Raw genomic sequence first — 16764 nt, 5'->3', positions numbered from 1 at the left:
TTAAAGATGCTAGAAGAACTTTTTTGAAAACCTTTATATTACTCAGATTTGCTTAATTCTGTAGGCCTTGGATTGAATAGCTGTTTCATTAGTAAACTTTCCAATGATACCTTTAAATACACATTAACATATTACATGTGAAGTCGTGACTGTCCTTAATGCCCTGCTGACAGCACACTAGTTTAAAACTAGTTCAAAAAAAATAAATTAGTTTGTGTGGTAGATTTGTGCAAGTAGGTTTACGTAAAAAGTAATTTGCTTACCAGGAAAACATGGTGATTGAACAAATTACTAAGTACTTGTTCTTCTAAATGTATTAGTTTATTATCAGATACACAATTTAAAACGGTCTATATTACAGGTCAAAATTAAAATGTTTTAACAAAGATGTTCTTGAAACAAAAGACCCAAGTTAGAGGAATGATTACAAACATGAAGGAGTTTTAAAAGGTCTGGTTTATCTTGGCCTAACTTTTCACATGTAAAAAACACAATGTATCTTTTGCAAACAGGATTTCTGATTTTTGCAGATATAAAGCTGACAGTTGTTTTTCTCTTTGACAGATGGGGATGGACAAAGTGAACATTTATTACCAGTCTGTGAAGATCAGAAATGTCAAAAAAGTGCCATCTACTTATCTAAGCTAGGACTGGATCAGGTATGGTGAGTTTGGCATTGTAAATTTACAGGAAAATATGAGAAAGGAAAATGATTTTTCAGGGTACTGAGAAAAATAAACCTTCTCACTTGTAACGATAGAATATAAGAGAGCTTTTCTTTTGATCTATCTAAATTGTTTTCGGTGGAAAAGATTACATATGTCAGATTACCATCGATAATTCTACTTGAGAAAACTATAGACACTGCTTAATGAGTCTTTTTCTGCAACGCAAAGTGTTGCATTCTAAGCAGCATAGCTGCCCTAGCACTACGTGAAAAATATAAGTTTGTGATGAAGAGTTGGAAAGAGATTTGGTGAATACAAATAAGCTTTGACTTAGTTTAAATTAGGGAATTGTTTTATAGTTTTAAAAAACAGGAAAAAAAAGGAGTATCTGTCAAGGTTTTCCTAGTCCACGCATCTCACCCCCCATTTCCTCTATACCTTTGATAGTTATAAATTAAATATGTTTTCCAAGTACCAAGTTTCTGGGTCAAATACCATTTTTCAGCATTTCACATTTAAAAAAAATTTTTTTTTTCTAACTGTAAGGATGTATTTCCATTCAGGGATACGAAGACTAACTTATACTATCTATCTTCTATCTATATATACTATCTTCTATATAACTTATACTATATATCTTCAGAGTTACAATTTAACTACTTCCGCATCTTCTGTTGAAGAAACTTTTACTTGTTTCGAGAGACATGGTCATCATTTATGAAATAGACTAGTAGATACTCATGTATTTTAAAGCATGTGCTAATCTATTTAACTCTTTACAGTGCCCTGCATTATTATGAAGTTATACTTTAAAACAAGTTAACTGAAGAACTATTTGATGTTTTAATAAGTGTTTTAATAAATTCATATTCAACAACTTGAACCTAAAGCTAAAGGTGATGTGAAAAGCTATTGCTTATAATAGACAGTTGCACCCACAAAAACATATAATGCATACCATATATGTTTCTAATCTTCTTATGAATTGCTGATTATTCCTTTAGTGACAAATGAAAAGTAGAAAATTTAGCACAAAAAGTGTTCTGTCTGATCTGTATTTCAGAATTTATGGGTAAAAGTATTATATGCCCAAGGAACGGCACATACTTTGGTAAGGTGCTTGTTATGAGGGTCTGCGGCCCATGTTTATGCTGAGAATCTTTTGTTTTAGAGAGTCAGAATTTCTAGAGCACAGAGTATAGCATACTTCTCTGCTAGCAAGAAAAATCACTCTGTATTGGAAAGCAAAGCACACAGTTACCAGGAAGTCAAGGCAGTATGAATAGGGTAGAATATACCAGCCGCGTAAGAAAGAATAAGTAGCTCTAGATTTGGTAATAAATCTCTTTCAGCCTCTATTTTTAAAAATACGTGTTTTCCTAGGCATGTTGATTTTCACATTGATTGCCTCTATTCTGTATTCACAAAGAATGTATTGAAGCGTTGCTGGATACACAGTGTTACGATAGGGTTTGATTTATATGTCATGGCCTGTGTGTAAACCAAACAGATGCTTAATTTATGATATTTACATTACTTTCTGGTCAAAGGAGGGAACGCTGACTTTTGTTAAGCATATCTTGTTCATTATCCCACTGTCACTTGCTACTTACATCTCACTTTTGAATAAATAGGGAAGAACTTAGCATGAGCGCTCTCATGTCTTACGACATCTGTCCTTTCAGTAAAGCTGTACATTTAATTCCTTACTCTTGATAATGTATGAAGTAAAAGACATCTGAGTTTTTCTACTCAAGTAAATTCTCAGTGAAAGTAAGTTCATTGTGAAAATCAACCACGCGCGAACCTCATGTACCATTGTAAGATATGATAGCGTAGTTTGTCTTTAGTCCAATGCCATCTGTTGTTCATGGCGCATTTCTAGAAGGAACCGATGCCGTAATGGTAGAGGAAGGTGTGGGTCAATTGACATAATTTCAGTATGTTGCCAAAGACAAGCCTTTTATTTTAACCTGCTTTGAAGTGACATTGTACGTAGACAGTTTTTCTGTTCCTTCACTATGCCAAATCTAAAAGATTCTCATCCTGCTAGAAGAAAGTACTAAAAAGTATTGAGTCACCTAGAAACTTTATAACAATTTTCCCTGCATATTTTTTAAATGATATTTTAATTAAAAATGACAATATCAAATGGCATTCACTTATTCTGGCCTTACTTTTTTAAGGATTATATCTAGCACGTCCTTCTCGTGTACTCTTAGACTGCTCTAGAAGAGGTAGAGTTGTTTCTTGGAAGGCATTTATCTTTTCTATTCTGAAATAGTGCAAAATAGCAATTTCTTCATTCAAGTGACTGCAGTTTCTTCTGTACGTTGTACGTTTCCTTCAGATAGAAGGAACCTGCCTTCAGGAGATTCAGACTCCTCACTGACCATATTCATTTGAAAGTGGTATGGTTTTTTTTTCATTTAATTTGATCATCTGTGAAATCAAATTACCTAACTTCTGAGCTTTGATTAAATAAGTTAATCTTCCTGAGAGATGATAAACTTCATGTGAAAATAGGCTGCAACCAATTTCTGTTTTCATTTGATCAGTTTAACAATTAGAAGGAAACAATAATGAGCAATGGTGGGGCACAAGGTGTTTCAGCAAGGCAACGGATCCCCCGTGGAACAGCTAGGTATTTAGACAGAATGTACAGGAAATGGAGAGATTGGAGTCTAATATGGGAAAAGTTGTTGATGTTACGTATCCATTATCTCTGTTCACTTTTTGGTGTAGAGATTTGTTTTGGTGGGTGAAACCAAATAGTTGCATGATGGTGTATGGTGCATGGCCATGAAATGCATAGCAGTCAGGAATGTGCATAATAGAATTTGCAGTTTTAAACAAAAAACTGTGCTGCGGAGGGGCGGTCGGGGGGATGTCAGGTATGGATATGTGTTAGAAAGCTTTGGACTTGTTGTTCTGGTGGGATCTTGTTTTGTTTGATGTCTGTCGGTCTGCAGTACGTTTACTTCTTATGGTATCTTTGGCACGGCAGGGTGGTTACTTGAAAGTGAAGCAGATCTAAGAGAATTATTTTGAGGATTAACTTCTTTCAGCATAAGTTTTAATTTATTTAATGATTTAATTTTTGTAAGTATAAGATATTAGTCTCAGCTGTTTTCTTTCTTTGGATGATGAGGCCAAAGCAAAGGCCAAAGAAGAACATCTGAGTGATTTAAGGAGATACAGTCCTACTAAAACTTTTTTTAAAAAGTGAATGTTTCCATAGCAACAGAAGAATTGCCATCAGGCCTGAAATAGAATCCCATATGCTGTTTCTGCTTGTGGCTGGTGTTAGGTGAATTTAAAGACATTGGAGGTGTCCCATGGTATAGCTATAAACTAATCTGCTAGTTGGTTTAGATCTCATCTAGATTCTGAAAGTCAGGTTGAGTTCTCCCCAAGTCTTGTTTTAAAGTCCCCGGTAATGTTTATTGTACCAACTCTGGATATTCTGGTGTTCTTAGAGATGGCTAATCTTTTAATTCTTCCGAGTATGGTTTTTTCCTTTCATTTGCTTCCTGAGGTTAACAGTATCATTTTAGTCTCTTAACTTGAGACTTTCTTTGTGTGCTTGATGATCGTTATAACCTGCCTTTGTCAATAGAAAGGTTACAGTTACCGCTGTCTTCCTCTTACAGAGCTAGGAACTCTGAAGCGCAGAGCCTGGCAGTGCAGCCTACAGCAAACCACGGGTCTCTGGGGCATCCTTCTCTAGGCTAGCAATGTATCCGGCAGCACTGCTGAGCTGTAGGAGCTGTAGTTGGTCATTGCAAGCAGGTTTTCATAATTCCTCTGTAATATCTTAAAAAAGGGGGCTGGGGGGGAAATTGCTGTTGCTGTAATTTTCATAAATCCCATATTCTGCAAGTCCGCCCATCATTGCTGGGTTATTAGTCTTTCTCAGAACATCTGTGTGGCTCTTAGCCATATTCCAGCCTGGGGGGAAAAAAAAAAAAAAAACAATTTTTCTTCTTTTTGGTTACTCTTTTCTGTGTTGTTAAACCAATATCAGGCTTCTTTTGGGCTTTGATCATCCACCATAAGTTAACGGTGTAATGTAATCTACTTAGCTTATTTTTATGAGAGAGTAGCTACTCAACCATATATGGAATTCAGGTGACCTTCATATGCCCTGAAAACTTAACACATCCTGAAGCTGCTGCATTTATTCCCGTGCAGCTCAGCTGTAATGTGCAGGTGCAGTAGAGAGGGATCACGTGGGGAAAAGGCCTTCTGTGGCTGTGGCCAGTTCTTTCAGGCCACTCTTGACAGTCATCTGTCTTTAGGATGCTCTGGTGCTTGTGTTAGGAAGGACTGGAGACCCTGGCACTGGCAGAAAAGGTGTTGGGCAAGAGCGGGCTACCCGTTTCTGAATGCCGTGTGGCTCACAGCCTGCTCCCTGCCTCAGTTAAGCGCTCTGCAAGCAGGGCAACAAACATGAAGTTTAAAGTAATTGTCTGGATTATCAAATACAAAAGCGGATTTGTAATATTGACAAACATATTTCATTTTTTGCTTTCTATACTGAAATATGTGTCCTGAGGCACACAAACAATTAATCTTGCATGCTCTGCATCGCACAGTACCGCTATTTATAATAGAAACAAGCAGAATCTAAGTTTCACTGAAAACATGGATTACTTTGTGAACTTAAAACTGTCAGAGTAAATTCCATGTGATGCCAGAATCTGTTCTGGTCACAGATGAGACAAGACTGCTGTTCTGCAATGTTCTCTAACTGTTATACAAAAGCCCACAACTGGTTCACTAAGATATATAAATTTTACTCTGTGGAGTGCACAGGGATGATGCTTAGTAATAGCAGGCGATGTTTCTGTTTTGCTCACCTATTGTTTATATATCTACATTTCATTGTAGATCTCTTGGTTGTGTGATTGTTTTTATGAATCACTTTTTGAGTAGAGTAAAAACAGAATGCAAATTTAGATTTACTCCTAAAAATTCATTTTAAATTTAGTTTCTTTAAAATTATGTTACCATATATGGGAATATTTAGAAAGTATATGATGGATATAATTGGATATTATTGCAATGACTCTTTGTGTGAATGACACCATGTAAAGTGAAAACCGTATTATACTTCATGGTTCTGATTCCAATCAGTGTTTTTCAGAATTACAGTATTTTGCAACAATAGTGTTTATCTGTCTTCTGACTGACAAATAAGTGGTAGGAAATCTATCTCTCTGAAAAATTTCTGTCAGACTGAGAGCCTATTTCTTTCTTCCCATTTTTTCCCTTAGATTTTTCAAACCTTCAGTAGCTAACAGTAGGCATAAAAATGATGAAAAATAAAAGGATGAAGTATGTTTAATTTCAACTTTGGGTTTTCAGGCATTAGATAATAAACATTAGTGTTGTAGATCTTCTTAGCAGTTCGAATGTTGTAACTCATACAAGCAGGCATTCAGGATATGCAGCGCCTGGCAGAAGCGTTTGAGACTTCTCAGCTGTCTGTGAGATCCAAACAGAGCTGATCTTAGCGCATGTTTGCAGGCTGCTGTAACAGGTATGTGGTTGTATGTAATCTCAAGGGACCAGACAAAGTGTCACGCACATTGCCCCGTGGCAGGAACGTTGTTGATTACCGGATTGTGTTAATTGAGGGTCTCCACATCAAGAAACAATGCTGTCAAGCACTCCCATAGCAAAAAACTCTCTCTTTGATAGTCGGCCTCATAGTCCTTTTGAACTTCTGGAGCGATGTAAAAAGTAATCCTGAATTATAGGGAAGAGGTTTTACAGGGTGGCAGTGTAATTTATAATCAGGAACTGTGTTACTGCTTTGTGCAAGGATCTTATTCTCATTCCCGAAATAGCTAAATTAAGGCTTGGATGAGAGACATTTAACATGGTGTTAAGTGTTGTTGGGGTTGGTAATAGAGATCCTTTAGGATGGCACCCTTCTATCCTTTTGAAGGCATTGTCTGCTCGTTGATATATAACATTACTTCTGGCTTTAAAAACGCCACTGATTTTTTCTGTAGCATTGAAATGTTAACCCTGGTACTTCAGCTTCATACCAACTTGTGAAATTAGTTTGATTTTAATTAAGATAAATTCCTATTTAGCACCTCTGAAGCACTTTGGAAAGTAAGTGCAGATATATTTTATTTCTTGTCCTGAGAAATTACATTCCGCATTTCCTTTATACTTTCAAATTGATATTGCAATAGTCACTTCTTATCCAGCAGTTCAGAATCTTGTGCTGCTGGTTGGGGATTTGGGAGACGGGGACTGAAGCTCTTGAACTTCTAAATATCCATAAATCATAGAATCGTTCAAGTCGAAAAGGACTTCAGGAGGTCCAATTCCCTGCTTTAAGCAAGGTCAACACTGAATTCAGACCATTGTTGTTTAGGATTTTTTTGTTGTTAAGGATTTTGAAGACCCTCAAGGATAAGTATTCTGCAGTCTCTCTAGGCCCCTCTCCCAGTGCTTAATTACCCTCATAGTGATTTTTTTTCCCCCTTTTATATCCGGTTAGAACTTCCCTTGTTTCAATCTGTGACCATGATTCCATGTTCTTCTGCCACGCATCTCACACATCTTAGTAGAGCCCTTGGCTCCATCTTCTCAGTTACTTCACTAGGGTACTAGAAGGCTGCTATTAGGTCCCCCGCAAGCCTTCTGTTCTCTCCTCTTCTTCTGTATCCCTCAGCCCCTCCTTGTAGTTGATCAGCAACAGCCTGACCATCTCAGTGCCTCTCCACTGGACTTGCTGGAGCTTATCAACATCTTTCTTGTACTGTGGGGCCCAAAACTGGACACAGTACCCAGATGCAGATTAACAAGAGCAGAATAAAGAGGAATAATCACTTGCCTCAATGAGCAGGAGCATCGCCAACAGATACAGTGCAGTATGCTGCTGGCTTTCATTGCTTTCAAGGTGCACGCTGACTCAGATTTGACCTACTGGCCACCAGGACGCCCAGTTCGTTCTTAGCAGAGCTGCTCCCCAGCTGATCAGTCTCCAGGCTGTACCATTGCAGAGGTTTCCTCCGAAGTGCGTGACTTTGCATTTGTCCTTGCTGACTTTCCTGAGGTTTCTGTTTGCTCATTTTTGCCTTTCTAGGTCCCCTCTGAATGGCAGTCCTGTCCTCAAGCATGCTGTTTGCAGCCCTCACTCTGGGGTTGTCCACAGGTTTAATGAGGGTGCATCACAACCTCTCCTCCAGGCCTATTGCTTGCAATTCCAAGAAAAGCAAAGGGACTCAGGAGCTCAAGGCCTGATGGCTTGAGTTTGCCTACATTTAAAAATTAATACAGATTCCAGGCAAGTGTGAACTTCAGTGAAGCTGTTCCAAAATAACCATACACAGGACATACTCCAGAACACAAGTGCTTTATTCTTATAACCTTATCTGTTTATTCTGTTCTGGAATAACTTACTGCATAGGAAAGACTTCACGTTAGATCTTTCATTTGGTGATGTAGTTAGGAAATAATCCTTGTTTTCTAATGTTACGTCCTCTTTGGAAGTTTGTAAATGATTAAGAATCCTGATGCAGCATAGAATAGTCAACTGTTTTAAATAGAGTTAGATATTTTTGATTAAATTAATTTCCTTACCTAGCTGTTCTTTTTGTTTTATTTTACAGTGGATTCCAGTCTTGCAAGACTTCAGAAATAAAGACACACTCTGGGGCTTCGTACCATATCAAAGTGACAGACCTTCAACAGCAGATTCATTTCCAATTACACTTCACATTGGAGATTACAATATGGATGGCTACCCAGATGCTCTTGCTATACTAAAGAACACATCTGGAAGGTAGAGTATATATAAATCTAGAAATAAAGATTATTAAATGGATATTCAAGCATCAGTCATACAAATGATTAATTTTAGGGTATCTTGCTCATCTTTGTCAAGTGAACAAGGTCTTTGATCTCTGCTAAATGTTTCTCTTTTTAAAAAGCTATGCATTTAAATGGTATATTCAGAATGCAAAATTATATAGGCTCAGACTGTGATTCCTAGTGGAGAATTGCCTAGAGGCATATGAAGTACTATTTTGGGCTCTTCTTGATCACAGGAGCTGGTTCTCCCTTTCCCAACCACCCAGTGATTTTTATATTGTCCAGCTGTAATTGAATAAACTTTTTTCCTGAGAAAAACATTAGCTTTAAACTAGGATAACAGTTATGCATGGGGAAAAAATAGGAAAAACTCTGGGAATGAATGCAGGTTATTTGTGAATACGTACCATTTTTTCCTTACCTTGCATCTCTATAATACAGTAATTCCTCCTACTCATGAGATGCAGTGACATGTGCTTTACCAGCTCCTCAGTTTTTTTGGTTAGCACTGAATAGTGAATTCATTTTTGGGATGCATGTAGAAGTTTACTGCAGGTGTGCAGATTTTGCGTGCAAAGGCTCCTCTTGCCATTATTTCACTTTAGGTGTAGAAGTTCAGAATATTTTATCCTGTATGTTGTCCATGTCACAACTATTAGTTTCTTCCCTTTTAGCTTTATTTTCCTTCTGTTTTTTCCAATACTTTTCCTTCTTTTTTTATTTGCAATTGTTCAGTTTTCTGTTTTAATCTTTATCCAACTTTTTTCTTGCCTACGAAATATGTTTATTTTCTTCCCTTTGAGTGCCTCCAACTCAGTTCTTCTATTTACACTGCACTATTGAACTGTACCTTGGTGAAAGCCATTTCTTTTTCTAGTGACCGTACATTTATTGGGTTCCTTGCTCTGTGAATACCCCATATGTTTGTTCTTTTCCTGATTTCATTTTGATTTCAAGGAGTTTAGTGAGGATACTTTGTGGACTTTTTATTACCTTTCCTTGTTTTTTGCTCCTTTTTGTTTATTCATCTGGATATTTCATCTGCTTTGTTGTCATCAGAAGAAAATGGCAGCACCTTTCAGTGCTACTGCGTTTTGGTCTTGATCAGCTGGAGTCTCTGAAAGTTTTTGAGCAGCCTTGCCACTTGCTTCCTTCTATGCAAGGTGAAGCAACCAGCCATTTAAAGATGAAATCTTGAGCTTTATAAATGGTTATCTAATGTCACATATGCTTAAGTGATCAGAACATAACTCAGCCAGTTTGTTCTGTGACTTTCACAGGAATGGATGTCCGGTTCACAGTAGCTGGGATTCACCTGGCATTAACTGGTTCATAATCGTTCATGATTTACTGTAGCTGAGAGAGTAAAATTAGGTTGTGTTCATGGATGTTTCTAGAAATCAATTTAGCCTTTTTGTCTTTGCGACTTCTAGTGTATATTAAAAAGGGATGTTTGTGTCAATGGCAAGGAGTTTCTGTTTTTGCAAGCCACAGAGAAGGCGAATCTCTTTTGAGGAGCACCTGCAGTAAAGCCTTTGTCTGTCCTGAAGTCTTCCAACTTTAACTTATTTACATTTGCTGTCATAATCTCACTACTTCTCTGCAATCACTGAATTACTCAAAACTTATTATCCAGGTCACAGCCAGGAATTACGCATGCTGTCACTGGAATAGATGCCATAGTGTTTAACTTCTTAGAAGAGACATAAACTATTACATTTCTTAGTGCAAACCTTCTGTTCTTTTTCTGCATTGTTTGTCTTCCCTACGCTTCGTCTTGCCCCAGTCTGGTGTTAGGCAGGTGAGAGCATGTATACTATTAAACCTCAAGGAATTAGCAATTCACATAACAGGTGACCAGATTAGGCGCAGGCCTGTGTTGTGCTGCACGTACCACTTGGCCACAGGATGAATTTAGGCTGCTAATCATAAAGGAGAAGCCTGTAAGGCAGCTCCTACTTGGCCCTGGCTATTACACCACCTTGTCTTTTTCTTGAACTGAAGCAGCATGTTCTCATGCGAACATCCTTTTGCTTGACAGTAAAAATGATGAATAGGTTGTTTTACTTGTAAGAAAATCCTTTAAGAGCTCTAAAGACCATAATGCTGGTGACCCGCAGAACAGGTAGGATCTGCGCACTGTGCCGTAGCCGGACTAGGGATCAGTCCAATGCTGCGCAACTTGGGAGTTCCCAGCATCTGAAAGGACATGAGATTATCTGTGCTATTCCCCTTTTTTCTTCTTGTGTCATCTCCAATAAAAGGTATTTTAATCAATACCTTATGGAGTCTGAGTGCCTTTCTTACTGGGATCAATAATGAACGTTTGCACAGTGTACTACAGGGCAAAATAAGTCAAGTCTTTTATACAGATTGATTTAGTATCTGCCTCTGAATGGTATTTCAGATGAGCTTGGGTGCAAGTTCATAGCTGGAATTAATACTCAGTGAAGATAAGAACAAAGAGCTCACATTGGTGCTTAAAACAGTATATAGACAGAATTTAGATGCTTACATCCGAAAAATCAGTCCAGGTCCTCTATGGTTGTCAACACCTGAGTCACCCATGGACATTTTGGGGTTAAAGAAATCTTTAGATACTGATACATCCCTTTTTAAAAAAAAAAAAAAAAAAGACCCAGTTGGAAGAGCTACATGCTTGCATTCTGCCTAGGCGATGTTGTGATTCAGAGACAAGGCAGTGAGCAGCTGAGCTCTGCCACCGTGCCTCTGAGCTTTCATGTAATTAGCACAGCAGCTGTTTTGATTCAAACACGGCAGAGGAGAAGGAGGTGATGCTGCTGCTGCCCAGACCTTGCACAGGTGAAACTGGAGCGCTCAGGCCCTGAATGTCCGGCTTTTGTACTTGGTAGCCTTTGTTCTCAGGTGGAAGTTTGTTTGCATCTTCTGTTCAGCAGTCCTTGAATAAAGACTGTAAATAGTCTAGAGAGCAGACTAGAACCAAGGTCTTTCCTTTTCCACTGAATTACTGTAATATCTAAATTACACAGTTGTTCTCTTTGTGCTGAAGCCCACAAATCCTGTGTTTTCTGCTGTACTGTAGGCTATCTTTGGTGTCTGCATCCTGATAGCTAGCACATTTTAGAGGACTTTATGAAGGTATATGAACTTCAGAAGCTTTTTATTTTAAAGTTATTTTATCATTCAAAATTATTAGGAGCCTCCCTCCTGTTTGGCATATAATTATGACAATGTAATAATATCTAAAAGCTTTATATGGTTTATAAATACTTATTCCTATGAAAGCCTAGTTGCAACGAATTACTGTGATACACGTGTTTTAATTCTCCTTCCTTCTGAACTTGTTTGTTCAATTGGGTGTGACTTAAACTTATTTGGAAACTTGACTTCAAAGTTATACATAGACAGGCGTAAGGACTGAAAGTACTGGCCGATGATTTGACAGGGGAGTTCAGAGAGCTGAGGAAGCCTAGGAGGGAAAAAAAGAGGAGCTCTAAACTAAGAGTTAAGTATGTTGCAAGTTAACACTGTATTTTTCTGGCATTATTTGTAGAAGCGTAATAGAAACAGACTCTTAGTACTTTTAATGGGAACGAAAATCACATTTTTAACACCTACTTTCACATGTCACTTTCACAATAATATTAACTTATTGTTTCTGAGAGACTTAAGCAAATACTTCCCTTTAAAATCTGTAACTGGGTCATAGAGTCCAGAGAATTAAGAGAGTGTGGAAATTAAATTAAAAGCTCTTCATAGATTAGAGCAAATAAAATTGAAAACCTTATTTAATTGATTTTAAACACTTCTAGATCAAGCTATTTATTTCCTTCTGTGAAGCTTTTCATACTATATCTACAGATCTAATTCCAGTGATTGATGACTGTGATTAAGTGATAAAAGCATTTTTGTGCACTCTTGACCTCAATCTGTGCTATAGTCTAGGAAGTCTAGCTTCTAATTGCTATCCGTAACTTAAAGGAGGCAGAAAGCATTTTATTCATCTGAAAATATACTCATCTATGATAATGGAAGGATACAATTAAAATCAATTATGTGCTTTTAACATAATGTTGGAAATATTCTCAGATCAGATTTTTAAACCTCCCTACAAGACACTGAAATAGAAATAGATTATTTTAAGAATGACTTGGGTTTCCTGTCCTCTCAGGTGAATAAGTTAGGAAAATGATGAATAGCTTCAAATATTCTTATAACTGCATTAGTACCACGCTGCTTAATCTCCTGCCATATCCTGTTAATTTTGAATAAAAGCATGTAATATACTGGTAGCATGGATACGTTTTTTTTATTAACAACAACCACAAAAGGAGTCTCACTTGTACTTGCAAGTGTGGTGGGGGTTTGAATCCAGACTATAAATACTAACAGGTGAAGACACTACATTCTCCGTGAATTCCTACATGCGCATCTACCTATTATGAATTCTTCTGACTTGAGTCAAAACCTGCATCCTAGAATGCCATATTAGTCCACAGATTTTTCTTCAGGCTACATAAGTACCTGAATTTTTCTTCTTTCTAGTTATGACTGAATTAGAAATTTTGTGAGTATGGAGAATAGTAATAGCCAAAGGAACTTTGCGTAGTTATTTATTGGTTCATCTCTGCTTACTATCTTATCTAAATGTATTCATTTTTTTCACACTTCGGTTTTAAATAGACTGCTTAACCATTTGTTTTCCAAAGTAGATGGTAGTAATTGCCATCTTCTATTGCAAGCGTAATCTCAGGAAGTATGTTTTCAATGAGGTCTTTGCTCGAGAAGAGTGCTTAGACTGGTCAAATAAAGTAAGAGTATGGTTTGAAATATAGTACTTTTCTGGTGATAAACGACAGTAAAGACTGAAAACGGGAGCTCAACAAGAACTGAATATGGCCAGTAGAATGAAGAGCTGGGAGTATAATATACTTTGAGAAAATACCAGTTTTCATGGTATTCACATTTAGTTTTAAAATAATATATATGTTTTGATCCTTTGCATGGCTCCCCATGAAGTTACTTTTATTTGGCAAAATTATTTCTTCCTAAATCATTGTTACTCATGATTCGTTAGAAGGATGGTTGGATAAAGGTCGTCTTTAAAATGCAGGACTGATAAGCAGCCTCTGATTGAGCAAATCTAAAAGATAGAGGCCAGTTCAATTATTCTGAATGTCTGCAGCAAGATATCATTTAGATGTCCCAGCAGTCACTGTAAATTAAATGGCCTAAAACTGCCAGAGTATGAGACGTATGAAATTAAGCAGTAAATATTTAATCCTAATCACAAAGCAGTATGTTAAAAGAAAACTCAGATAAATATATCTTCAGTCTTTCTTTGGCTTTAAGCTTTGCTTGTAGTAATTCGGCCTTATTAAATTTAGCTTTGCTGCACATATAACCTACGGTCAGAAGGCTCCAATCCAGGAAACAACTCTACACTTGCCTGAACATTATTATTCTTCTATTTATTCCCAAAATAAATGCTATTGCTAAATGTAAGATGAATCAGAAATAAAATGTGGGGGTAGATATTCTGATTCTGGTGATACCTATGTATTAAAACCATAAATAATGTAAGGACACAACTGGCAGCTTGTAGGCCAAATCCAGATCTCTGGAGTTTTTCTGCACGCTGCTGGCACTGCAGCCTGCCCAGAGGAGCGGCCAGAAGCGACAAGCTCCTCTTCCCGGGCGGAGGTGGCGTGCCGGGAGGGAGTCTCCTTTGGCAAAGCCCCGGATGCGGGCTAGGGTTGGCAAGGGTCCAGACGGATATAAGCAGCAAACACTTCCTAAGGTTTTGTGAACATTTGCATATATTTTTGGTTTCTGTTTTCCATTAGTGTTCACTGTTTATGTAAGCAAAGTGTAAAATCTTTTGCAGATATTTTATTCCAATGCTTATTTTTTATTTTGTATCAAGTCAAGTGGGAATCGGTAGACGGTGCACTTGAAAAAAAAAAATAAGCTCGTGCACCAAGACAGCCAGTTCCGGTATCTGCAGTGAGCAGTGGAACTCGGAACGCAGCTCGCCTCACGAACTAGGTGGAACTTTAAAACCCTAAGGCCGTTTGTATACGGGTACGTCTGGAAGGCTACAAGTGTACATTGTATTCTGTGTGCATGTATTTTGGGGCTAAACCTGAAGACCGATCCCAACCCCCCAAATTAGCACTTTTTTCCCCTCTATTCAGCAGCTGTGCTGTGAGTCCATTCTTTCCGCATTCTTTCTAAGGATGTGGTCATGAATGCGTGTAAGTTATCTAGTGTATCAACAAATAAGGGTCTGAAAATACATGAGAAAAAAGTCATGTTCGCTCCCTTTTAGTCAAAGAGGAAGAAGAAATCTTGGTTATTTTTATACTTGCTACCCTGCAAATTCTTAATTTTGTTATTGTAAGTAACAACACTGACTCTTAAACAGATTTTAAACTTTTTACGACTTTTCGCAGTTGTGAGGTTAAATCTATGCGTACGTGTTTTGTAGGTATGGTTAACATTTATAGCACAAGTGCTGAGCTGTTTACAGGCGAGCTTGCATTGCTGTTTCAGAATGGACTCTATGGATACAAGTCAGTATTAGTATGAAATGAAGTTTCCTGGTGAACTGAATTTTCCACGTCGACGGTATACGCTAGTAGACCTCCAGCCCTGCTCTGAGTAGGGGTTCTCCAGAGCTCTGCTGCTCTGTCACAGCAGACACCACCTCTCGATTTTTTTTCCTCTCCCCTCTACCAGAAAGCTCTGCTGTTGTACGCTTCTCAGTGTTCAGCATCTATTTAGGGCTTGATGGTTTTTTATTTTCCCTGTTGCCAGTCTTATGTTTCTTTTGTTGATGCAGAAGGATGAAGAAAAGTGATATTTGCCACTTTCATTAATATCTTCCTCTTTCCTCATGATGTTGTTGATGTTCTGTTATTGTTTGTCCATTTTGTGATGTTTTGAAAGTCAAGAAATGCACACTGCCAAGGAAAGGAAATAAAAAAATTACTGTAGTAAATAAACTTGTTGTGTCTAACCATCCACAAGGCTTATAGTTTAGACCTGAACTGTAATTTATACCTACAGTATAATGTGAACTCAAAAATCAAATGCCTTGTAAATAGTTAGCATGTAATCTTTTCCAGCAATTTGAAAAATATGAATTTAAAGAAAACATGTCTAAAATTTTCTCCAAGTTTTAAAAAAAAATGCTAGTGATGTATGATATGATGAATTAGAGAAAGTGAAATGTGCCTACCTCAAGTTGTCACCTAACTTTGTAGTTTCTTAATGATACTAGTATATTGCATAAAATACATAAGATGAATGGGAGCATTTAGTAATTTTGAGTTATGGTTATAAGTTCTCAGATAATGCCTTAAATATTGTAGATCACATCATTTGCTTTTGCCTGGACATTAATTCAGTATATGGTTGCTTCTAACAGTAAAACAGTAAAAAGTAGGTCATTATAAAACTTCAAATCAAATATAGAGCATAGGAGAAAATAAAAGGCCTAATTTGTGTATTTTGCACAGAAGCTCAAGAAATGTGATTATAAGGTTTTGAAGGGAGTGTCAAAACATCCCATTTTACTTTTGATGTATTTTACAGAGAGCAAACTCCTACTTTTTTTTCCCACTGCAAGCTCTGAAGTATTAACTTGGCAGCAGAAAAGAAAACTGATTTACTAAAGTGTCAGAAATGGGGATTTTCTCAAGTAAATGTTTTGCCCTTCTGCAACTCTTTCTCACACGGAAGCAGCAGAAATACGAATAGCATGGGACAGAATTGTTACGAGCAGCAAATTATGTGAGATACAGCGTAGAAACGAAGACATGAAAACACAAGCCTTCCTCGAGAGAAGGCCACTAAGATATGGAAAAACAGCTTGTCGTTCCCCTCTGGAACGACAGTGTGGCCAAGGTCATAGTAAAGAAGGGGTTGTGATGGTTGCCGCCGGGTCTGGGTCCGGCCCCGGACACGCTTCGGCAGCGCCACGGAGCGTAGCCGTCCCCCAGCCGCCCCCGGGAAGCGAGGAGACGTGTCTGTCCCCCCGAGCGCGCTCCCAGGGTAAAGACTGAGACCTGCCAAGGGAGCTGGCTCCCGGTGGGTGAAGTCCTGAAGGTTTTGACGGTTCTGTTGAGAGGGGAAGTGTTACAGTTTCCAGACAACATATAACGCTGTGGGCCATTACGCTGGGCGGATGGATGCCGTGCCGCTGGTTCGGCTCTCCCACCCGCCAACAGACGCCACCTAATTAAATTCTTTAGAAGAGAGACTGTTGCTG

The 16764-nt window shown here is 37.9% G+C and overlaps 1 protein-coding gene and 1 long non-coding RNA gene across 3 annotated transcripts in view; one reads left to right on the top strand and one right to left on the bottom strand.

Annotated features, from left to right (window-relative positions):
- ITFG1 (integrin alpha FG-GAP repeat containing 1) overlaps positions 1-16764 on the top strand; it is a 107367-nt gene that overhangs the window by 57838 nt on the left and 32765 nt on the right. The window contains exons 9-10 of the mRNA XM_068955975.1: positions 565-659; positions 8306-8478. Of these exons, the coding sequence (XP_068812076.1) occupies positions 565-659; positions 8306-8478 (268 nt within the window). The remainder of the gene's footprint in view (positions 1-564; positions 660-8305; positions 8479-16764) is intronic.
- Positions 12781-16764, bottom strand: part of LOC138068462 (uncharacterized) — a 115742-nt gene continuing 111758 nt past the window's right edge. For both annotated transcript variants that reach the window (XR_011143284.1, XR_011143279.1), the window contains one exon: positions 12781-15454. This is a non-coding gene — a long non-coding RNA (uncharacterized lncRNA). The remainder of the gene's footprint in view (positions 15455-16764) is intronic.

Source organism: Struthio camelus, chromosome 10 (genome assembly GCF_040807025.1).
Source record: "Struthio camelus isolate bStrCam1 chromosome 10, bStrCam1.hap1, whole genome shotgun sequence".
In the NCBI taxonomy this organism is placed as follows: Eukaryota; Metazoa; Chordata; class Aves; order Struthioniformes; family Struthionidae; genus Struthio; species Struthio camelus.
This window is presented reverse-complemented; position numbering and strand designations above follow the sequence as displayed.